The sequence below is a fragment of the Mobula birostris genome, chromosome 17 (assembly GCF_030028105.1).
Source record: "Mobula birostris isolate sMobBir1 chromosome 17, sMobBir1.hap1, whole genome shotgun sequence".
NCBI classification, from domain to species: domain Eukaryota; kingdom Metazoa; phylum Chordata; class Chondrichthyes; order Myliobatiformes; family Myliobatidae; genus Mobula; species Mobula birostris.
This window is the reverse complement of record NC_092386.1, coordinates 23655033-23679492: the sequence shown is the minus strand read 5'-3', so window position 1 is coordinate 23679492 and position 24460 is coordinate 23655033. Positions and strand designations below refer to the sequence as shown.

Below are 24460 nucleotides of genomic sequence, written 5' to 3'. Positions count from 1 at the left end.
TAGAGATAGCCCAGGAAATTATAGACCAGTGAGTCTTACTTCAGTGGTTGGTAAGTTGATGGAGAGGATCCTGAGAGGCAGGATTTAAGAATATTTGGAGAGGTATAATATGATTAGGAATAGTCAGCATGGCTTTGTCAAGGGTAGGTCGTGCCTTACGAGCCTTATTGAATTTTTTGAGTATGTGCCTAAACACATTGATGAAGGAAGAGTAGTAGATGTAGTGTATATGGATTTCAGTAAAGCATTTGATAAGGTACCCCATGCAAGGTTTATTGAGAAAGTAAGGAAGCATGGGATCCAAGGGGACATTGCTTTGTAGATCCAGAACTGGCCTGCCCACGGAGGGCAAAGAATGGTTGTAGACAGGTCATATTCTGCATGGAGGTCGGTGACCAGTGGTGTGCCTCAGTGATCTGTTCTGGGACTCTTACTCTTCGTGATTTTTATAAATGACCTGGATGAGGAAGTGGAGGGATGGGTTAGTAAGTTTGCTGATGACACAGAGGTTGGGGGTGTTGTGGATTGTGCGAAGGGCTGTCAGAGTTGACAGCGGGACATCAATAGGATGCAAAACTGGTCTGAGAAGTGGCAGATGGAGTTCGACCCAGATAAGTATGAAGTGGTTTATTTTGGTAGGTCAAATATGATGGCAGAATATAATGGTAAGACTCCTGGCAGTGTGAAGGATCAGAGGGATCTTGGGGTCTGAGTCCAAGTCCATAGGACGCTCAAAGCAGCTGCGCAGGTTGACTCTGTGGTTAAGAAGTCATACGATGTATTGGCCTTCATCAATCGTGGAGTTGAATTTAGGAGCCGAGAGGTAATGTTGCACCTATATAGGACCCTGGTCAGACCCCACTTGGAGTATTGTGCTCAGTTCTGGTCGCTTCACTACTGGAAGGATGTGGAAACCATAGAAGGGGTGCAGAAGAGATTTACAAGGATGTTGCCTGGATTGGGGAGCATGCCTTATGAAAACAGGTTCAGTGACTGGGCCTTTTCTCCTTGGAGGATGAGAGGTGACCTAATAGAGGTTTATAAGATGATGAGAGGCATTGATTGTGTGGATAGTCAGAGGCTTTTTCCCAGGGCTGAAATGGCTGCCACAAAAGGGCACAGGTTTAAGGTGCTTGGGAGTAGGTACAGAGCAGATGTCGGATATGTTTTTTACGCAGAGAGTGGTGAGCGCGTGGAATAGACTGCTGGCAACGGTGGTGGAGGCGGAGATGATAGGGTCTTTTAAGAGACTTTTGGATAGGTACATGGAGCTTAGAAAAATAGAGGACTGTGGGTAGCCCGAGTAATTTCTAAGGTAGGGACTTGTTCAGCACAACTTTGTGGGCCGAAGGGCCTGTATTGTGCTGTAGGTTTTCTGTGTTTCTAACGGTGAGTACAATTACAATGTTTACAATTCATTTGGGCAGGTTATGAGTAGACAAGATTTAGAGTGATATGAACCCAATGCTGGTGAGTGGGCATAACTCGTACATACCTTGAATGAGTTGGGCCAAAGGACCTAATTCCATGTTGTATGACTTTAAGATACAGGGATCAGTGTGGGATCCTTACTGAATTTATATACATTGATGATTCATATGAGTTTGGAAAGTTTTGATTAATAAGTTTACAATTGAGACAACTATTGATGATGATGTTGATAGCGAGGAGGATAGTTTTAGGTAAAAGGAAGATGTTAATTATTTTCTAAAATAAGCAAAGCAATGGCAGGTGGAATTTAATCACCTTAAGTTCTCTGTTTTGAAGGACTAATAATGCTACCACATTACGCAATGAATGGTACAGCTCTTGAGAGTGTTGAGGAACAGAGGGGCCTTTATGGACAAATCCAAAGATCCCTGAAGATACCACCACAGATAGTTAAAGTGGTGAATAAGGCTTTTAAGATACTAGCTATTACTTTCTGGAGCTTAGAGTATAGAGCTGGGAAGTTATGGTACAGCCTTATCGAACATTGGTCAGGCTAGAGAAGGAGTTGAGTGCAATCCTAGTCACCACATTACAGGAAAGATGTGATTGCACTGGAGAGATGCAGAGAAGATTCTGCAGATTATTATCTGGATGGAGTTTTTAGAATGGAAAAGGCCGATGGGTGGATCTGACTAAAGTATACAAAATTATGAGAGGCACATAGCCATAGATTTAGGGTAAAAGATTAGAGGTTGAAAGGTGATCTGAAAATATTTTTCACACAGAAGGGGTTGAATATACTGATTGTAGAGTCAGGTACTTTCACAACATTTAAGAAGTTTATAGATAGGAAGGAGATTACTGAGATTGTGGAGATTTTTACATGTTTCTTAGCCTGAAGTGCATACTGGAAGACTGGAAGATAGCAGATACTGTTCCCATATTCAAAAAGATCAGCAGCGATAAACCAGTAAACTATAGTTGATAAGTCTTGCATCAGAAGTAGGGAAATTATTGGTAAAAACACTCAAGACTTGTGATCACCTAGAAAGGAAGGCCTGAAAAGGGGTGTCAGCATGATCTTAAGCAGGGAAGATCATGCCTCATGAGCTTTGATGAGTTAACAAAGAAAATTGAGGAAGACAGTGCAGAAAGCATATTTTACATCAACTTTAGTCAGTCTTTGACAAGGTTTTGTTGACAAACTGGATTCAAATTGTCCTGGTGGCAGGAGGTTTGTTTTTCTTATGGAAAGTCACTGCTGTACTGCAGGAATTAGTAAGTTTGCTGATTACAGAGGAAGTTGGTGGATAGTGAAGAAGGTTGTCAAAGGATAGGGAATGATGTATATCAACCGGAAAGTTGGGCGAACAGTGGAGATGAAATTTAATCCAGACAAATGTGAAGAAATGTATTTCAAGGCATGAAATTCTGGCTGGACACGATAAATGACAGGAACATTAGGAGTGTTGAAGTGCTGAGAAAACCTGTGGCACGTTCATAATTCCCTCAAAGTGGCAACATTGGTGGATAGGGTAGTGAATGCTTGCATTCGTAGCTCAAAGCACTGAGCAAAATGAGAGTTAGGACATCATGTTGTAGCTGTGTGAACACAGGCTAAAGTTGGATTATTGTGTACAGTTCTGGTTGCCACTCTACAAGAAGGATATGATAGCCATTGAAAGAGTGCAGAAGGATGTTGCATTGAATGGAGCACAAAGAGAGATTAGATAGGTTAGGTTTGTTTGCACTAAAGCAAAGGAAGCTAAGGCGTGACTTCAGAAAATAATGAGGGGTATAAGTTTGTCAGTCTTTTTCTTAGGACAGAGGAGTCCAAAGCTAGGGGCTGCAAATTTAAGATGCAAGAGGAAAAAATTAAGGTAGATCAGTTTGACATGAAAGAGTCTTTTTCTGTTGATCCGTGTCAACAAAAAACCAAATTAAATTCACTGTGATTCAATATTGTAAAACAATAAAACATAAAAACTTTCAAGAGGGGTGAATACTTTTTATAGGCACTATAAATTGTAATTCATGGTTGCATGGACCTAGTGAGCCAAACAGCCTCTGAACCTCCTCATGAGTGAGCTATTTTAGATTTAGTCATGTGTAATAATATAGAATTAATAAAACATCTTGCAATCAAGGATCCTTTGGGAAGTGATATTCACAGATGGATGAAATTTCATGCACAATTTGTGGGTGAACACCTTTAGTGCAAAACTAATGTCCTCAATTTAAGTTTGTGCAAATGCAGAGATATGAAGGAAGAATTGTTTGGAGTGAACTGAAAAAATAGGCTGAAGGAAAGATCAGCTGATGAGCAGTAGCAGTGTTAGAGCAGTCATTTCTTAATGCTCAGCAGAAATTTATTCAAGATGGAAGGAGGGACTTCATGACAAAGCTGAATATTCTAAGTTAATAAAGGAGATGTTAAAAGGAAACCAGAGCATACCAAGTGACAAAACCTAGTGGTATACAGAGGGCAGGGATTTTTTTTTAGGAAAGCTACAAATGTGACATCCTTTTCCAAGAAGAGAGAGTCTCAAAAATCAATGAACTGTAGGCTCGTGAGGTTAACATCTGTTGTTGGAGAGGTGCTGGAACCTATGATGAAGTTGGAAATGGCTAGTCTCTTAGGGAAGCTTTATGATGTCTGGCAAATTTGCAAGAGTTCTTGAAAATTATAAGATGTGGAGTCCACAGAGCAGAACTTGCAGATATAGTGCCTTTGGATTTTCATAGCTCATTTGACAAGATGGTCTTCATGAAACATTTATTATACTAGACTAGAGGGGCATGTCAGCATGGATATTGAGCTGCTTTCACTATTGAGAGAGTCTTGAACAAGGTTACAAGGTAGGGAATGATCATAGAATGCTGTTGTATGAAGATTTCTCCTCACAGAAACTGGTGAATCTTAGAAATTTTCTATCTGGAAGGGCTGTAAGAGCTAGTTCCTGGAGAGATTTAAATCTAAGTGGATAAATTTTTGATAAATATGGGAACTGAAGGTTCTGCGGATCTGTCTCAGGAAAAAAAGTTAAAGTTGAGGGCTCATCAATCTTGATCTTGTTGATTGGCAGGGAAGTTTACAGGACCAGGTGCCCCCTCCTGCTCATATTTTCTTATTATTTTGAGTCATTATCAAAAAGCAGCCAATATAACATACTAATTTGAATATTCTGGGTATTGGAAGAGGAAAGGGAAAGTGTTATACTTTCTGCAACTATGTGGAATGTTAAATGAATATGAAAGGGTGCTGGTGGTGATTGAGAGTGTAATAGGGTTTCAGAGAGGGAATAGCTCTTTCTATCACTGGAAAGATAAGGGAGAGGATGCATTTGGCATTGGCATTACATCACAGAGATCAAAATAAATGTCAAAATGTCAAATCTTTTGAATTTAAATGCTGGGGGATGGGCGTATGATTCAAAGAGGTTCAAACCCTATTGTATCTGAGAGGAGTTGTGGAGAGGATATGAATGAATGAATACTTGTAAACTATTTTGGAGATGAATCTTTGAGAAGTGGAAGATTAATTGATAGTAAACCAAAACATGTTAGAGATACTTAGCAACTTATATAGCATCTTTAGGTAAAGAAACAGAGTTAATGTCAGAGGAAACCCATTGTCAGAGTTGAGGGAAGGAGATGAAAAGGTAGTTTTAAATTGCAGAAAAGAGGCTGCCAACATCTCTGCAACTTTAAAACAGCCCTTTAAAATCTCCCGAGTGTTTTCAGCAATTGCTTTTATTTCTACCATTTGAAGCTTTTTAAAACTTATTTTTTTCCCCATAATATTGGTGTTCACACCTGCACATTTTTTCTAGCGTCAGATGGTTTTTCAATACTGTGGGCTTGTGTAAAGGACTAATTGTTCTACCTTTACAAAACTTGATGCCTTCAGTTAAATTAACAAAGAACAGAGACCAAACATTAAACATTCTATGTTTGCATGACTTGATATGTATTTATCCATTAAATTGCTTCAAAAGCTCAATTCTTCTCGCCCTTTTAAATCCCTTCTGAAGGTAAAACTTTTGTGAAAGCTTTCCTGTTATGTAAAATGTTATATTTCAAGATTCATTTTTGTCTTAAATATATTAAAATTGATGTAATTACAGATTACACATCTTTTGCTTATTTTTATGTCAATGTATATGTACTGTATACAAAGGATAAAGTTGCAAGTAGTTAATGAATGTTAATAAATGTTTTGAAGGATGCACTCGGTATAGATCTTATTGTCTTTAATTCCTGTATTTTTGAATATCTGAAGAATTAGATCAACAGCAGATGCCATTTCATTTACTTTCCACTTACTCTGGAACATCTGGACGGCAAAGATCAGGATGCTCTTCATTGACTACAAAGCTTGGCTTTCAATACTATCATCTCATCAAAACTAATCAGTAAGCTTCAAGACCAAGACATCAATACCTCTTTGTGCAACTGGATCCTCAATTTCCTCACTTACAGACCTCAGTAAGTTGGGATTGGCAACAACACTCCCGCGAAATCTCCATCAGCACCATGGGCTGTGTGCCTAGGTCCCTGCTTGACTCACTTTACACTTATGACTGTGTGGCTAAGCACAGCTCCAATGCCATATATAAGTTTGCTGACAACACCACTGTCGTGGGCCGAATCACAGGTGGTGACGAATCAGCATATGGGAGGAAGTTTGAAAATCTGGCTGAGTGGTGTCACAACAACAACCTGTCACTCAGTTTTAGTAAGACCAAGGAACTGATTATTGACCAAAGGTTAATGACACAGTCCTTATTGGGGCATCAGAGTGGAGAGAGTCAGCAACTTTAAATTCCTTGGTGTTACCATATTGGATGTGGTGACATATAGGTACTTCGATAATACATTTACTTTGAACTGTCAGAGTAAAAGGTAAAGATAGAAAGTATAGGGAACCTTGGTTTTCCAGAGATATTGAGTCCCTGGTTAAGAGGAAAAAAGTTGTATAGCAGGTATAGGGAAGTAGTAACAAATGAGGTGCTTATGGAGTACAAGAAATACCAGAGAACACTTAAGAAAGAAATCAGGGAAACTTAAGCTCTAGCAGACGAGGTAAAGGAGAATCCTAAGGGATTCTTCAGATATGTTAAGAGCAAAAGGCTTACTAGGGACAAAATTGGTCCACTGGAAGACCAGAATGGTTATCCATGTGTGGAGCCAAAACAGATGAGAGAGATCTTAAATGCATTCTTTGAATCTGTATTTTCTCAGGAGATGGATGCAGAGTCTATAGAAGTGAGGCAAAGTGGCATCAACTTCATAGACCCTGTACATATTAGAGGAGGAGATGTTTGCTACCTTGAGGCAAATCTGGGTGGATAAATCCCTAAGGCCTGACGAGGTGTTCCCTTGGACCCTATGTGAGGCAAGTGCAGAAATTGCTGGAGCCTTAGCAGAAATATTTAAAATAGAAACATAGAAAATAGGTGCAGGAGTAGGCTATTTGGCTCTTCGAGCCTGCACCACCATTCATTACGATCATGGCTGATCATCCAACTCACAACCCTGTACCTGCCTTCTCTCTATACCCCCGATCCCTTTAGCTACAAGGGCCTTATCTAATTCCCTCTTAAATATAGCCAATGAACTGGCCTCAACTGTTTCCTGTGGCAGAGAATTCCACAGACTCGCCACTCTCTGTGTGAAGGAGTTTTTCCTCATCTCGGTCCTAAAAGGCTTCCCTTTTATCCTCAAACTGTGACCCCTCGTTCTGGACTTCCCCGACATCGGGAACAATCTTCCTACATCTAGCCTGTCCAATCCCTTTAGAATTTTATACATTTCAATAATATCCCCCTTCCAAATTCCAGAGAGTATAAGCCTAGCTGATGCAGTCTTTCATCATATGAAAGCCCTGCCATCCCAGGAATCAATCTGGTGAACCTTCTTTGTACTCCCTCTATGGCAGGAATGTCTTTCCTCAGATTAGGGGACCAAAACTATACACAATACTCTAGGTGTGGTCTCACCAAGGCCTTGTACAACTGCAGTAGTACCTCCCTGCTCCTGTACTTGAATCCTCTTGCTATGAATGTCAGCATACCATTCGTCTTTTTCACCACCTGCTGTACCTGCATGCCCACTTTCAATGACTGGTGTACAATGACACCCAGGTCTCGATGCACCTCCCCTTTTCCTAATCGGCCACCATTCAGATAATAATCTGTTTTCCTGTTCTTGCCACCAAAGTGGATAACCTCACATTTATCCACATTAAATTGCGTCTGCCATGAATTTGCCCATTTACCTAACCTATCCAAGTCACCCTGCATCCTCTTAGCATCCTCCTCACAGCTAACACTGCCGCCCAGCTTTGTGTCATCTGCAAACTTGGAGATGCTGCATTTAATTCCCTCATCTAAGTCATTAATATATATTGTAAACAACTGGGGTCCCAGCACTGAGCCTTGCGGTACCCCACTAGTCACTGCCTGCCAAGGAAAAGGTCCTGTTTATTCCCACTCTTTGCTTCCTGTCTGCCAACCAATTCTCTATCCACATCAATACCATACCCCCAATACCGTGTGCTTTAAGTTTGCACACTAATCTCCTGTGTGGGACCTTGTCAAAAGCCTTTTGAAAATCCAAATATACCACATCTATTAAACCGGTCCGCGGTGCAAAAAAGGTTGGGGACCCCTGCTTTAATATACTGGAGTCCATAGTTTTAAGGTGATTGGCAGAAGGTCTAGGAGACGTCAGAAAGGTTTTTTACATGGACCCCCTGCTCTACTGCATCTATTATAATGCAAAATAGTTGATTAATTTTACAACTGGCCATAGGTAATACTTTGTTATAATTAAATCTACTAAATCATCTCACTTTTAGGTACCCAATTTGCACAGGCTTATATTTTACAGTGAACATCTCTAAGACAGAGGGAAAAATATGCTGGAACTGGAACACTTTGGGTCCACTAAACAGATATGCAATAAGATAGAATGAGCCCACAGGTTAAAGTCCCGAATTGGAGCACGGTCAACTTTGAAGGCATTAGGCAGGACTCTATTTAAAGGCAAAGGAACAGTTGGCAAGTGGGAAGCTTTCTTTGGGGAAAAAAAAAAGTTCATTATGAGTCCAGGAGCAACATCTTCCTGTTCAGGTGAAGGATAGGCATTCCAAGTACGGGGAATGCTACTGCTGAGAGATAGTGAGTCGCTGGCAAGGAAAAAGAAGGATGTGTATATCATGGTTAGGCAGCTGGTATGAACGAGTCCTTTGGCAAAATGTTTAAGAGCAGGCTTATAAAGGAAATTAGGAGGGCATAAATAGGGTATGAGATGGATTTGGGAGACAGGGTTAAAGGTAATCCCAAGAGGATCTTCAATTGTATTAACAATAAAAGGGTCACTAGGGAGAGACTAGATCCCCGTAAAGACTATTAGGGTCGTCTTGTATGAAGCTGCTGGAGATGGCTGAAATTTTTAATGTCTAATTTCTCCACTGTTGTTTGCTAAGATGTCAAAGAAATTAGGGAAATAGATAGTGATGTTCTATATATGTTAATAGAAAGGAGTATTTGCTGTCTTGAAGTACAATAAGTGGCTATATCCCCAGGACCTGACCAAGTGCACCTGTGGGTGTTATGAGAAACCAGGGAAGAAATCACAGAGGCCCTTGTAGCGATGCTTGCTTCAGTGTTAGCCACTGGTGAAGTTTCCTGAAGACGAGAGGGCGACTAATGTTTTCCGCCATCGAAGAAGGGAAGCTAGGTCAGGCCATGGAACTATAGGCAGTTGAGCCTGACTTCAATTGTAGGGAAGGTACTGGAGAGAATTGAGGGATAAGATCTACCATCACTTGGATGGCCAAGGCCTGAATAGTCATCTTTGTTTTGTGTGATGTCATGTCTGATAAATCTTCTAGAAGTTTCGAAGAGTTAACTAAGGTGGGGCATGGACTTTGACAAAGTCCTACAAGACAGGCTGATCTGAAATGTTTGGTCACTGGGGGAGCTAGCAAGTTGGATACGTATTGGCTGAATAATGGGAAGCAGATAGTAACGGTTGAAGGTTTATTCTCTGACTGAAGACCAGAAGTCCCTACAAAGGACCGTGAGAACAGCTGAGAGAATCACAAAGGTCTCCCTACCATCCACTGGGGACATTTATCAGGAGTGCTGCATACACAGAGCTCTTAGTATTGTTAAAGATCCATCCAGCATCCTTTGACTTTCTACCATCAGGCAGGACACTATGATGCAGAAAAACAAGAATGTTCAAGATGAGAAGCAAACAAGAGAAAATCTGCAGATGCTGGAAATCCAAGCAACACACACAAAGTGCTGGAGGAACTCAGTAGGCCAGGAAGCATCTATGGAAGAGTACAGTTGACATTTCAGGCCAAGACCCTTCATCAGGACTAGAGGAAAAAAAAGATGGGGAGTCAGAGTAAGAAGGTGGAAGGAGGGGAGGAAGAAACACAAGGTGACAGGTGAGACTGTGTACTACTGTGCTTTACACCCTGGTTCAGAGAAATGCTGTCTCATTTCTATATACATTAAATAGTTACATACTTTACATAAGACTGTAAGATATAGGAGCAGAATTAGGCCATTTGGCCCATCGAGTCTGCTCTGCCATTTCATCATGGCTGATCCAACTTTCCTCTAAGCCCCAATCTCCTGCCTCTTTTCTACCCCCCTTCGGGTCATGTCCTGACCAATCAGGAATCTATCAACCTCTGCCATAAATAATACATAAAGATTTGATCTCCAGCTGCCTGTGGCAGAGAATTCCACATATTCACCACTCTCTGGCTAAAGAAATTCCTCCTCATCTCCAGTCTAAAAGGGCGCCTGTCTGTTCTGAGGCTGTGTCCTCTGGTCTTAAATGCTCCAGCACAGGGAACATCCTCTCCACATTTATTCTATCAAGGCTTTTCACCATTCGATAGGTTTCAAGGAGGTTACTCCTCATTTTTCTGAATTCTAGTGAATACAGGCCCAAAACCATCAGACTCTCTTTGTTTGACAAACCATTCAATCCTGGAATTATTTACATGAACCTCCTTTGAACCCTCTCCAGATTCAGCACATCTTTTCTAAGGTTCAAACAAGAGGACATGAGTTGAGAGTTAGGGGACAAAAATTTAGGGGTAACACGAGGGGGAACTTCTTTACTCAGAATGTGGTGGCTGTGTGGAATGAGCTTCCAGTAGAAGTGCTAGAGCCGGGTTCGATATTGTCATTTAAAGTAAAATTGGATAGGTATATGGACAGGAAAGGAATGGAGGGTTATGGGTTGAGTGCAGGTCAGTGGGACTAGGTGAGAGTAAGCATTCGGCACGGACTAGAAGTGCCAAGATGACCTGTTTCCATGCTGTAATTATTATATGGTTATAAATATGGTTATATGGTAAAGACCCCAAAACTGCGTACAATACTCGGTGAGGTCTCACCAGTGCTTTATAAAATCTCATCATTACATTCTTGCTTTTATATTCTACTCCTCTTGAGATGAATGCAAACTTTGTATTTGCCTTCCTTACTACAGACTCGATCTGCAAATGAACCTTCAGAGAATCCTGCACAAGGACTCCCAAATCCCTTTGTGCCTCAGATTTCTCAGATTTTCATATTTTCTCTCCATTTAGAAAATAGTCAACCTTTTCATTCCTTCTACCAATGTGTATGACCATACACTTCCCAACACTGTATTCCATCTGTCACTGCCTTGCTCATTCTCCTAAGTCCTTCTGTAACCTCTCTACTTTCTCAAAGCTACTTGCCACTCCACCTATCTTCATATTATCTGCAAACTTTGCAACAAAGCCATATATTCCATCATTCAAACCATTGAAATATAACGTAAAAGAAATCGGTCCCAACAGAGACCCATGTGGAACACCACTAGTTGCTAGCAGCTACTCAGTAAAGGCTCCCTTTATTCCTACTCTTTGCCTCCTTGCAATCAGCCACTGCTTTATCCATGCTAGAATCTTTCCGATAATACCAAGGGCTCATAGCTTGTTAAGCAGCCTCATATGGCACCTTGTCAAAGACCTCCTGAAAATGCAAGTACACATCAACCAATTCTCTCTTGTCTATCCTGTTTGTTGTTTCTTCAAAGAATTCCAACAGATTTGGCAGGCAAGATTTTTCCTTGAGGAGGCCATGCTGATTACGACCTATTTTATTTTGTGCCTCCAAATACCTCAAAATCACATCCTTAACAATTGAGTCCAACATCTTCCTGTCCACTGAAGTCAGACTAACTTCCTTTCTTCTGCTTCTCTCATAAGTGTACCCAGTTAAATGAAAATAACCAATTTGAGATTAGTGCGGTGCCCCATGTGCCGGTATTGGGATCTCTGTTTTGCATTTTTATGTAAATGATTTGCATATGAATGTGCATGGGACAATTAGCAAGTTTGCTGATTATGCTAAATTAAGGGTCTTGCTGGTGAAGTAGGTACAATGAATTGCAGAGAGAACGTTATCAGTTAAGGAGGTGGTTGAGGAATAGCAAATGAATTTCTACTTAGATGTGTGTGAGGCGATGTGTTTTGGGCACTTAAACCAGAATAGGATTTATACATTGAATGGCAGGATACTGCTGAGTGTTATGGAACACATGGACCTGGGGTACAAGTACAGTTTGTTGAAAGCAGCTGTGCAATTAGATAAATGGTGAAGAAACTGTTGCCCTTCATCAATAAAGGTGTTGAGCTTAAGAGCAAGGACATTATGTTGCAGTTATAAAATAGTTGGTCAGGTCGTACTTGGAGTATTGTACACAGTTTTGGTTATATTGTTGAGATAGAGAGGAGACAGATGCGATTTACAAAGATGTTTCCCGGACTGAAGGGCCTGAGTTATATGGAGAGGTTGGCCACACTGGAGTTTTATTCCCTGGAATGCAGGAGAATGAAGAATGACTTCTTGGCCATTTATAAAATCATAAAGGGCATGGACATGGTGGATGGTCATTATCTTTTCCTCAGAGTCCAAGCTAAAGGCTGTAGGTACAAAAGGGCAAAGAATTAAGAGACCTGAGAGATAAATTCTTTGCACAGAGGGGAATGAGTACCTGAAATGAACTGCCAGAAGAAGTGGTCAATTGCAACATATAGGGGGCATTTGGATAAGTATATGGAGGGGAGGGGTTCGGATGGTTATAGATAAATTGCTGCAACTGGGATTAGCAGGGAGGATGCCCTGGTCAGCATGGATCAATAGACCAAAAGGCCTCTTTCCATGTTGTATTATTCTATGGCTCTACTCAACAGTCATTTACATTCCTGCCTTTGTGTGATATGATTCTTTTACCTTTTTTGCTAAACTTTTAATTGGCATTTCTGCTGTTGGTGCTTCTTTTAACTCAAATGATTTATTCCCCTATCCATGTTGTTCAATTAGCTTTAAAATTCAAAAATTATTCGTGCTTTCTTAATTTCATCAAATTCCTCCACTCACTGAAATCCTGAGTTCATACTCTGTAGGGGCAGTACTCTGCAACACTGGATTCCATGCTTTTTAATTCTGTGTTTATTCTATCCAAAATTCCAAAGCTCTGAGTCAGTCCATGCTGACAGTAATTATCAGTGTAGCTTGCTTTGTACATAAAAAATGTTAATCTTACAGGATACTAAATGTGATAGATGGCTACAGTTTGTAAATTATGGTCTGTTCAGTAACAACTTTTATGCAGGCTTTTCTTGCTGAATGCTTTCATGTAGTTTCAAAGCAAATTTTTCAAAATTTATAGCCATTTTGGAGATCAGGATAGAGTTTAACTTTGAATGATTCTGTGCAAGTCAAAACTAGTCACCTGTAAAATGAACTAACTATCCATAAGTTCATAAAACAGCAGATATCCTGTGAAGATAGCACCCTACATAAAGCCAAGTTTGCGTGGGAAGCTACAGTTACACAAATGAAATGTTCTGTCTTAAATAAAAGTTTAAAAGAAATGCCTCGAAGCAGAAGTTGTCATATTCTGCTGCAGTAAACATGAGAAAGAATTCTTAGCAGCTGTGTGCAGAAATAAAACATTTAAATCAGTTAGCAGATTTTGCTTTGGGTTGGGCAAAAGGGACTGTAAGGAAAGCCATTTAAACAATAAAGTGAAAGTAAATGTGGAAGTCTGCATAACCAAACCCGCTGTCCCTCAACCTGGATGTGGGAGGTTTTCGGAGATGAATAGAAGGAATGTATCATGTGTTAGGTTTCATTAGAATTTCATAGGTTAGTTTTAGGAAAAGTTAGTTGTCATTTAAAGAAATGTTCTCTCTAATTTGTAATGACCAGTGTGCACAAAAATCTTGTGCTGTGATTTTTTTTGCCTAGTGACAACAACATGTGTGCACTGAATAATTTCTTCAATAAAGACAGTATAAATAAGCTAGTTCTAAACTCTGCAAACAAATCGTTGTAAACTCCACGTTATCAACACATTCTGCATCAGAAACTAGAAAGGCAGATGTGATTGTGTAGAATGTACCTAACATGCCAACGAGGTAGAGGGTGACAACCTTTTGTGCGTAGTTTAAATTCCTTTGTGCACTAGTAGCAAAAGATGTATGCACGAGCATACTTTAAAGAGAACATTGCTCATGATGTGATCAGAATATTTAATGAAAATCCAAATGGTATTACATTTCATGAATTTCATAACACATTTCATAAATTACCTCATAGATGCTATATTTTAAGGACAAAATCACATTTGAATCACAACCTAATACTTAATATTCTTTTTTGAATAAGATAAATTGGTAGTGCTTGAGCGTCAATGTTCTACAATTTATATAAGTTACTTTTGAAGCAATCATGGGTATGGTTGGTCAACTTAATGATGACACAAAAATGGGTTGGAAAATAATTTCTGTAGACATACGAGTCCTCAAAATAAAATTGCTTGAAAAATGACTTAGCAAAGGTGATATAATGTGGTTGAAAAGGTGAAAGTGTAAAAATATAAGGTGAATTATCTAAATTAAGAAAAATTGAGGCAGCACAATGGCATAGCAGTTGACATTGTTGCTGCAGAGCACCAAGAACCTGAATTTGATCTTGGCCACGGATGCTTCCAATGCTGAGTTTGCATGTTTTCCCTGAACCAGAGATTCTGATTTCCTCCAACATATCAAAGTTTTGCTGATGGGTTAACTGGCTACTGTAAGTTGCCCCTTACTCTTGGTAAGCAGGGCAAAATGAGTCAGAGGAGGGTTGATGAGCACTTTAGGGAAAGAACTTGCAGGCCTGCATGGAAATAATCAGGATTGGTGATATGGTTCTTCTGGGATTCAGCTTGGATCCAGAAGTGGAATGGTTTCCTTATGTGTCATCATAAGTAAGTAAGCTCAGAACTGCAGAAGATTTGGATATCCAGTGCATGATTTATAAAAGGGAAGTACACAGATGTAGCATGTAATGAGGAAATATATTGTGTTGTGCATAGGGAATTGAGCACAACATCTTGCTTCAGTAATATTGGATGGACACATGAGAATAAATGAGAATACATATGTATGGTATTCACCTTCTTGTTTAAGAAAAGATATAAATGTATTCAAAGCAGCTCAGAAAATCTACATAGAAACATAGAGGTTAGGAGCAACACTGGGCCAATAGGCCCTTTAGCTCATTAAATATGATTATAGTTTTAGATTCTCTCTTGAAACTAAACATCGAAAAAGAATCTGAAACTCTGAGATCCTGCTTAAGAGTAAGTGGTCCATTCAAGACAGATGGTGGGAATTATTTCCCTTGGAGGACTGTGAATCTTTGAAACTCTTGAACAAAAGGTGGAGAAAACTGTCTTAAATATTTTCAAGGCAGAGTTAGATATACAATATATTTGATAAGAAAGTGAAATGTACTATGAATGGACAGGAAAGTACAGTTGTGGTTGCATTCAGAGCAGTTATGATCTTTTTGAATAGTATAGCGGGCTTGAAGTGTCAAGTAGCCTTCTCATGCTTCCAAGTCGTATGCTTATATTTTATGTATTCTAGTTGTTAATGCTGTATCATGAATATACATTCTTTTGTTATACCTCAGCCCGTTTATTTAGCACAATTGTCAGGAAAACGGAGTTTTGAATTATGGTTGCACATGGGAATGGATGTTAGCATTTAAATAAAATAATAAATCATTATTTTAATTGCTGTGAAGTTAACTATGTTGCATGACTGAATGACATTCAACTCAATGTACAAAAATTTTGGAAAATGTAAACACTCAGCAGGTCAGGTAAGATCTGTGGAAAGAGGAATCTGTTAACACTTCAAGTCAAATTATCAAGTTTGTCATGTGCACAGGTATGATAGGGTACACCTACAATGGAAAAACTCCTAAAAATACTGAGAAACTATATAAAACTCCTAACTTATCTCCCACCTTGCTCTTCACTTCAATTCACCTTAAATATCATGTATAAAATGCTGGTCCCATGAAGTAGATAACCATAAATGTATTGACAACATGGCTAAGCTGCTCAGCTGTTGAATTCTTAACTCTGACAACGTAGTTCAAATACAGGTGCACATTTCTTTATCTGAAATTCTGAAATCCAAAAAGCTCTGAAAACCGAAGTTTTTTTCGCCAACAGCTTACGTCACTCAGGTGAGACGTGGCAGCACTAGCAGAGGCCACCAGAAGTCAGTTGTGGCTCAGCGCTCGTATTGGTTACATGTGCATTTACTGTTCGCTGATATTTTGTGTTCACTGTTGACTTTGTGTTTAATTTCACTGCAAAAATGTCAAAAAGAGCTGCAGATACCCCTATGGGTAACAATGAGAAAAAGAGAAGGAAGCATCTGTTTCATTATCAATAACACAGAAGCTTGATCGTGGTGTGTCTGTGTGGCGTCTTACTGAAGAAAATAGTGTCGGAACTACCACTGTACATGATTAAAAGAAACAAAAAGGCAAGTTACTGAAGTTTTACAGTGACAGTGATGTTCTACATTTATTCCAATAAGTCATTTACCATGTGTTTGATTTGGTTCGTTTGAAGCTGTATATTTTTATGTTTTATTGAATGTTTTTGTTGGAAATAATTTTTTTCTTATAATTATTCCCTAAACAATACAGTATAAGAACTGTTTACATAGCATTTACATTGTATTAGGTATTATAAGTAATCTAGAGATGATTTAAAGTATACAGGAGGATGCGCGTAGGTTTGGTGCACCGCCGGGTCCTAAAGTCCACCGCACTGAGACAGATTAAATAAGGGACTTGAGCCTATGTGTTTTTTGGTATCGGGGGGGGGGGGGGGTCTGAAATCCGAAAAATTCTGAATTCCGAAATGCAACTGGCCCCAAGGATTTTGGATAAGGGATTGTGGACCTGTACTATGTTTATGATCATGTACATTTTGTCAAAAATTAGCATTTTTACAATGAGGACAGTGTTGAAGGCAGTTTAATTAGATTACTGCATTTGAAATAAGAATGTTAAAATTGGCAGCTATCCTCATAAAATCCAAAGGCTTATACGTATGTCAGCAAATATTCTTTTCTATATACATTGCTTTGTGGAATGTTCAATTAGACACAGTAAATTTTTCTTTAAGTTGTGCATTTTTTTATCTGATAAACTAAATTGTTTCCTTTTGAGAAGTAGTGTATCAGTACTAATGCATAAATTCAAACCTTTTATGATTAGTTGTTTGCTGAAGCCTCTTATGAGCTGTTTTCTGAATGTTGTGCAGTTTATTTCTAAAGCTCCTGACTTTTTGTATCTTGACTGTTAATAATTCTGTTTAATAACTGAGTCTTTTACTGATAACTGGCATAATGCACATTGCTAAGTGTTGTGCAGCATTATATAATTTTGTATATTGAAGAGTAGCAAATCTATATTCATGTGGAATGCTAAATCCCATATTCTTAATGGGTGAGGTTATATGTCATTTCACTGGGAGCAGCAAAGTTAGGCTTGGTCATAGAATTCAAAACTAATTGAGTGTAGGCTAGATTGAATAAGGAGAGCAGATCCAAAGCAAGGAATGCAAATCCAGTGGATTCTGGTTAATTGGGCCATCATTTAATTGGGGGAGGGGCACTTACATGGGACAACTTTAAAGAACAAAAACTAATTGAGAAAGTAGCCAGGATTCCCTTGTTTATTTGGGACACTATGCCTCTGTTACAGATTGCCAGGTATGATGTTGTGGCCGACACTGAATCATGGCTGAAGGATGGTTGTATTTGGGAGCTGAATGTCCAAGATTGCATGTTGCTTTGGAGGGATAGGAAGATAGGCAGAGGAAGTGGTGTGGCTCTGCTGGTAAAGAATAGCATTAAATCAGTAGAAAGACGTGACATAGGGTTGGAAGATGTTGAATTCTTGTGGGTTGAGTTAAGAAACTGCAAAAAGATAAATGGACCCTGATGACAGTTGTATATAGGCCTCCCAACAGTAGCTGGGACATGGACGATAAATTACAACAGGAAATAGAAAAGGCGTGTCCAAAGGGCAATGTTATGATAGTCATGGGAGATTTTAACATGCAGGTAGTTTGGAGAAATCAGGTTAGTAATGGACCTTGAGAGAGTGAGTTTGTTGAATGCCAAGGAGATGACTTTTTAGAGCAGCTTGTTATTGAGCCTGCCAGGGGATCATCTATACTGGACTGGGTGTTATGTAAAGCACTGGAAACGATTAGGGAGCTTCATGTAAAGGAGCTCTTAGGAACCAGTGATCATAATATGCTTGAGTTAAACTTGAAATTTGATAAGGAGAAAGTCTGACATAGCAGTATTTCAGTGGAGTGAAGGAAATTGCAGTGGTATGAGAAAGGAGTTGGCCAAAGTAAATTGGAAGGAGCTGCTGGCAGGGATGTCAGCAGAGCAGCAATGGCATGAGTTTCTGGGGAAAAATGAGGAAGGTGCAGGACAGATGTATTCCAAAAATGAAGAAATACTCAAATGGCAAAATAGTGCAACTGTGGCTGACAAGGGAAGTCAAAGCTATTGTAAATACAAAAGAGGGGGCATACAACAAAGCAAAAATTCGCAGGAATACAGAGGATTGAGAAACTTTTGAAAAACCTACAGAGAACATCGAAAAGAATCATTAGAAGGGAAAAGATGAAATGTGAAAGCAAACTAGCAAACAGTATCCAAGTGGATAGTAAAAGGTTTCTCAAGTATTTAAAGAAAAGGAGAAATGAGAGATGATATAGGACCACTAGAAAATGAGGCCGGAGAAATAATAACAGGGGACAAGGAGACGGCAGATGAACAACATGAGTATTTTGCATCAGTCTTCACTTTGGAAGACTCTAGCAGTGTGCCAGATGTTGTAGTCTGTGAAGAAAGAGAAGTGAGTGCAGTTCCTATTACAAAGGAGAAGGTGCTCAAAAAGCTGAAAGACCTAAAGATACATAAGTCACCCGGACCAGATGAACTGCACCCTAAACTTCTGAAGGAGGTAGCAGTAGAGATTGTGGAGGCATTAGCGATGTTCTTTCAAAAATCATTGGACTCTGGCATGGTGCCAGAGCACTGGAAAATTGCAAATGTCACTCTACTCTTTAGTAGAGTAGATGGCAGCAGAAAGGAAATTATAGACCAGTTAGCCTGACTTAAGTGGTTGGGAAGATGTTGGAGTCCATTGTTAAGGATGAGGTGATGGAGTACTTGGTGACACAGGACAAGATAGGTCGAAGGCAGCATGGTTTCCTTAAGGGAAAATCTTGCCTGATGACTCTGTTGAAATTCTTTGAGGAGATTACAAGTGGGATAGATAAAGGGGATGCAGTGGATGTTGGATATTTGGACTTTCAGAAGGCCTTTGACAAGGTGCCACAGATGAGACTGCTTACCAAGTTAAGAATCCATGGTATTACAGGAAAGTTACTGACACAGTTAGAGCAATGGCTGATTGGTAGGAGGCAGTGAGTGGGATTAAAAGGATTCTTATCTGATTGACTGCCAATGCCTAATGGTGTTCTGCAGGGGTTGGTGTTAGGACCGCTTCTTTTTATTCTGTGTATCAATGATTTAGATGATGGAATAGATGGCTTTGTTGCCAAATTTGCATATGATATAAAGATTGGTGGAGGGCAGGTAGTGTTGAGGAAACAGGTAGGCTGAGGAAGAACTCAGAAAGATTAGGAGAATGGGCAAGAGAGCAGCAAATAATATACAATGTTAGAAAATGCATGGTCATGAACTTCAGTAGTAGAAATAGTGTGCATGCTATTTTCTAAGCTGGCAGAAAAGCCAAAAATCTGAGATGCAAAGGACTTGGGAGTCCTTGTGCAGAACAGCCTAATGGTTAACTTGCACGTAGTGTTGGTAGTGAGGAAGGCAAATGCAATGTTGGCATCCATTTCAAGAGGTCTTGAATACAAGAGCAGGGTTCTGATGCTGAGGCTTTATAATGTACTGGTGAGGCCACACCTTGAGTAGTGTGAACAGTTTTTGGCTCCTCATCTAAGAAAAGATGTGCTGGCATTGGTGAGGGTCCAGAGGATGTTCACGAGGACAATTCTGTGAATGTAAAGGTGAACGTTTGATGGCTCTGGATCTGTACTCGCTAGAATTTAGAAGGATGAAGGGGATCTCAGTGAAACTGTTTGAATGTTGAAAGGCCTAGACAGAGTAGATGTGGAAAGGATGTTTCCCATGGTGGAGGAGTCCAGAACAAGAGGGCACAGCCTCACCATAGGGGGGTGTCCATTTAAAACAGAGATGCGGAGAAATTTCTTTCGCCAGAAGGTGGTGAATTTGTGGGATTTGTTACCACAGGCAGCTGTGGAGGCCAGGTCATTAGGTCTAATTAAGGTAAAGATTGGTAGGTTTGTCATTGGACACTGCATCGTAAGTTATTGGGAGAAGGCCGAGGAATAGGATTGAGGAGGGGAGAAAAGGATCAGCCATGATTGAATGGCGGAGCAGACTTGATGGGCCAAATGGCCTAATTCTGCTCTTATGTCTTATTGTCTTATGGTCTTCATTGGGTTAGGAGACCCTTGCTGAACAGTTTTTACCAGTGTCGTTGTGCGCACTTGTGTGGCTATTAGATACGACACTGTGCTTCGAGCAAATAGTTTTTAAATAGCTTCTGTTGTGTGTGCTAGTGTTTAAAAAAGCAGCAATTTTTGTCACTGATAGTTGGCAAGAAATAAGCTGTAAGACAATTCCAAACTGTTTTGCTCACTGCAGTTCAAGCATTCAGGCTTGGGGATGCCACAAATTGTCTGGATTGAAAATGAAACAATTTCACTACTTCAACAAGTTGGAAACGGTGAAGAATTTGAAGGTATCAACAATCATCTTGAATGTTACAATGGAAATAAAGATTTGGAGGATGCAATCGTTGATAGCGTTGTATGAAGGCAGTCCATTAACTGACGAGGTATCTGCGCTGATTTTTTCATTTACAGTAAAAAGAACGCGGTGGGGATGAATTCCTCTGTCGATAAGTATTAGGATCTAATACACAGTTTCATAGTAATTGCAGTGGTATTAAGTGTTCTAATTTGTTGTGTATTTCATTTTAATATATAATTTGTTATTCAGTTCGTCTTTTTTATTCCTCATTAACTATTTCCATGTAATTTCAACTAATTGGGATGGGCAACCGCTTAATTGGGTGAAAATGTACTGGTCCTGATGTGTCCCAATGAATTGGAATCCACCATACCAAGTATTAAATTCTAAAAGCAAACAGTCAAAATCCTGCTATGGCCTGAGTTTTTTTAGACACGTCACACACAGGTTACAGTACAAGCTACCATATATGCATTACAGTAGATAGATACTTTATGCATCCCAAAGGAAATTACAATGTCACAGTAATATTACAACTGCACAGATATACAAATATTAGAAGAGAAGTAAAAGAAAGAATAAAAAATAAGTTACCTCAAACAATCTAACTGGAGGAGGGTCATCACTTCCCTGGCTATAGTTTGACTCATTATAGAGCTTAATCACTGAGGGTAGGAATGACCTCATATAGCGCTCTTTGGAGCAGCGCAGTTGTCTTAGACTATTACTAAAAGTGCTCCTCTGTTCAGCCAATGTGGCATGCAGAGAGTAAGAAACATTGTCCAGAATTAATAGGCTTTTCTGTTTGTTCTACCACAGCCTTCAACATGTTCAGTTTGACTCCTATAACAGAGCTAGCCTTTCGAAACAGTTTATTGAGCCTGTCAGCATCACTTGTGTTGATGCCATTGCCTCAGCACACCACCACATAGCAGGTTATATTGGCAACAACAGACTGGTAGAAAATGTGACTGCGAGATCAAATATGAAATGGAAATAAAGGAACAATAGACAGGGTTTGAACCCTACATTTCCTAGAATGGAAATGCATGCTTGGAAGGAGGTGCAGGGAACAGACACCTTGCTTTGCCTCTGATCGTTACCACAGAAAATCTCTGATTTATTTGCAATCCAACCATTTGGAAATGCAGATGGATAAGATGTATGGTTCACCAGGTAATATTTGCTGTCTCCCCTTTCATTCATTGAGGGTCCTATTCCCACAGGCCAGCCTCCCTGTTCCTGCACTCCCTTTAACTTACTGGGGACCTGGTCTTACATTCTCTTTAAACCAACTAGTTTTCCTCTGCTGTGCTCCTTTTAAAAACTTGATCTGTTTTATACACTCCCTAATGAGGTTCACTGATATGTTACATCTTTAAAAATAAGTGATATGAAAGTATATTTGAGTATTAGAGGCATAGAATTGTACAACTCTGAAAAGGAGCCCTTCAGCCCATTATGTCAAGTACACGCAACCTACAGTCCATATTTTAAGTCTTGCTTATTCAAGTGCCTATTTAAATGGCTCTTAAACATTGACAGTATCTGATGCTACCACCTCTTGCTGCTCATTCTGTGTATAAACCACTCTGTATGGAGAATATTAGTAAGATAATTTACAGAAATCTGGAATATTTGTTAGTCCAGCTCTGCCAAGATCCCGAGCATGCTGGATTAGTGGAGCTCACTATATTGAGGCAGCCAAGCTAAGCTGGAAAGTACAAAATACTTTGTTGTGCAGACATTTGGATTAACCCCTTTCACGTTACCAGGAGAGCTACATATTCAGATACAACTTACTAGTATTTGAACTTTACCAGTTCAAACAGAATTTTTGGTTTTGATTCTATGAGAATAAAATGTAATTGTTTTCTCTTTTTGTGTAGAAAGAACGTATTTTCAAAACATGCTAAATGTTTGGATCAAAGATACACAAAGCCATTGAACAGATTTAAATCTCACACCTCAGAGTACAATTAAGGAAATATTGCATTTTGTGAAAGATTGTCTTTCAAGTAAGAGATTCTAGCTCACATCCATACACATGATAGATCTAAAAGATCATATGCTTTTTCCCAATGTTTATCCTTCAATGTTAAAATAAATTTTGATAAGATACTTGCAATCATGTGGTGGCTTTTCTGTACAATTGGCTGTAATATATTTTGTGACTTACAAAAGAGTATTTTCAAAGTGTGGTCACACGTTTGTGTGGTCACGGGTGTGTTTCAGCATTACACACCCGTGCAATTTTTTTAATGGTTTCAATGCATCATTTATTTTATCTGTCATACATTAAATCTCTTTTAGTGGCATTGATTAGAAACTTGGGCTAATTTGGAATGTATAGAAACAAAGCTGGTTATATATTTATCTAGCCAGATTGAGAAACTGAGAAACCCAGAACTGAGGGACTGCATTACCACAGCTGATTGGAGACTATAGTCACCCTACAGAAGGCCTATTTGTTTAATTATTTATTCAGATGCTGTGCGGAATAGGCACTTCAGACCCTTCAAGCTGCACCACCCAGCAATCCCCCAAATTATTCATAGCCTAATCACAGGACAATTTGCAATGACCAAACTCATCTACCAACCAGTGCAACTCTGGACTGTGGGAGCAAACAAGAGCACCAGTGGAAACCCATGCGGTTACGGGGAAAATGTACAAACTCCTTACAGGTAGCCACAGGAATTGAACCAGGGCCGCCGGTACCGTAAAGTGCTATGCCAATCACTTCACTACCATGCAGGTCCAAGACATGTTTTTATTATAAAATCTAATAAAGAATATTTTAAATTGGAGAACATATGAATACTTATGCAAGATGGTTTAACATCATAAAATCATTATGACTATTATATCTACTTTGTATTAAATACTCTGCCTTGAATTTTGACAAAATACTGTATATATTGCAAACAAGAGAAAATCTACAGAAAATGCTGGAAGAACTTTGATTATGTAATAGATGGCTTTGTGGCTAAGTTTGCTGACGATACGAAGATAGGTGGAGGGGCCGGTAGTGCTGAGGAAACAGAGTCTGCAGAGAGACTTGGATAGATTGGAAGAATGGGCAAAGAAGTGGCAAATGAAATACAATGTTGGAAAGTGTATGGTTATGCACTTTGGCAGAAGAAATAAACGGGCAGACTATTATTTAAATAGGGAAAGAATTCAAAGTTCTGAGATGCAACGGGATTTGTGAGTCCTCGTACAGGATACCCTTAAGGTTAACCTCCAGGTTGAGTCGGTGGTGAAGAAGGCGAATGCAATGTTGGCATTCATTTCTAGAGGAATAGAGTATAGGAGCAGGGATGTGATGTTGAGGCTCTATAAGGCGCTGGTGAGACCTCACTTGGAGTACTGTGGACAGTTTTGGTCTCCTTATTTAAGAAAGGATGTGCTGACGTTGGAGAGGTTTCAGAGAAGATTCACTAGAATGATTCCGGGAATGAGAGGGTTAACATATGAGGAACATTTGTCCGCTCTTGGACTGTATTCCTTGGAGTTTAGAAGAATGAGGAGGGACCTCATAGAAACATTTCGAATGTTGATAGGCATGGACAGAGTGGATGTGGCAAAGTTGTTTCCCCATGATGGAAGAGTCTAGTACGAGAGGGCATGACTTAAGGATTGAAGGGCGCCCATTCAGAACAGAAATGCGAGGAAATTTTTTTAGTCAGAGGGTGGTGAATCTATGGAATTTGTTGCCACAGGCAGCAGTGGAGGCCAACTCATTGGGTGTATTTAAGG

At 39.6% G+C, this 24460-nt stretch overlaps 1 protein-coding gene across 9 annotated transcripts in view; it reads left to right on the top strand.

Moving 5' to 3' along the window:
• Nucleotides 1–24460, top strand: part of epb41l4a (erythrocyte membrane protein band 4.1 like 4A) — a 237866-nt gene that overhangs the window by 73572 nt on the left and 139834 nt on the right. For 6 of the 9 annotated variants that reach the window (XM_072281068.1, XM_072281066.1, XM_072281065.1 and 3 more), the window contains exon 2: nucleotides 20591–20783. The exons of 1 other annotated variant lie outside the window; for it this stretch is intronic. In XM_072281068.1, coding sequence (XP_072137169.1) covers nucleotides 20637–20783 — 147 coding nt within the window. In that variant the 5' untranslated portion in view covers nucleotides 20591–20636. Of the gene's footprint in view, nucleotides 1–20590; nucleotides 20784–22643; nucleotides 22717–24460 lie in introns of those variants that run through there. 2 more of the 9 variants (XM_072281063.1, XM_072281067.1) reach the window with 2 other exon arrangements.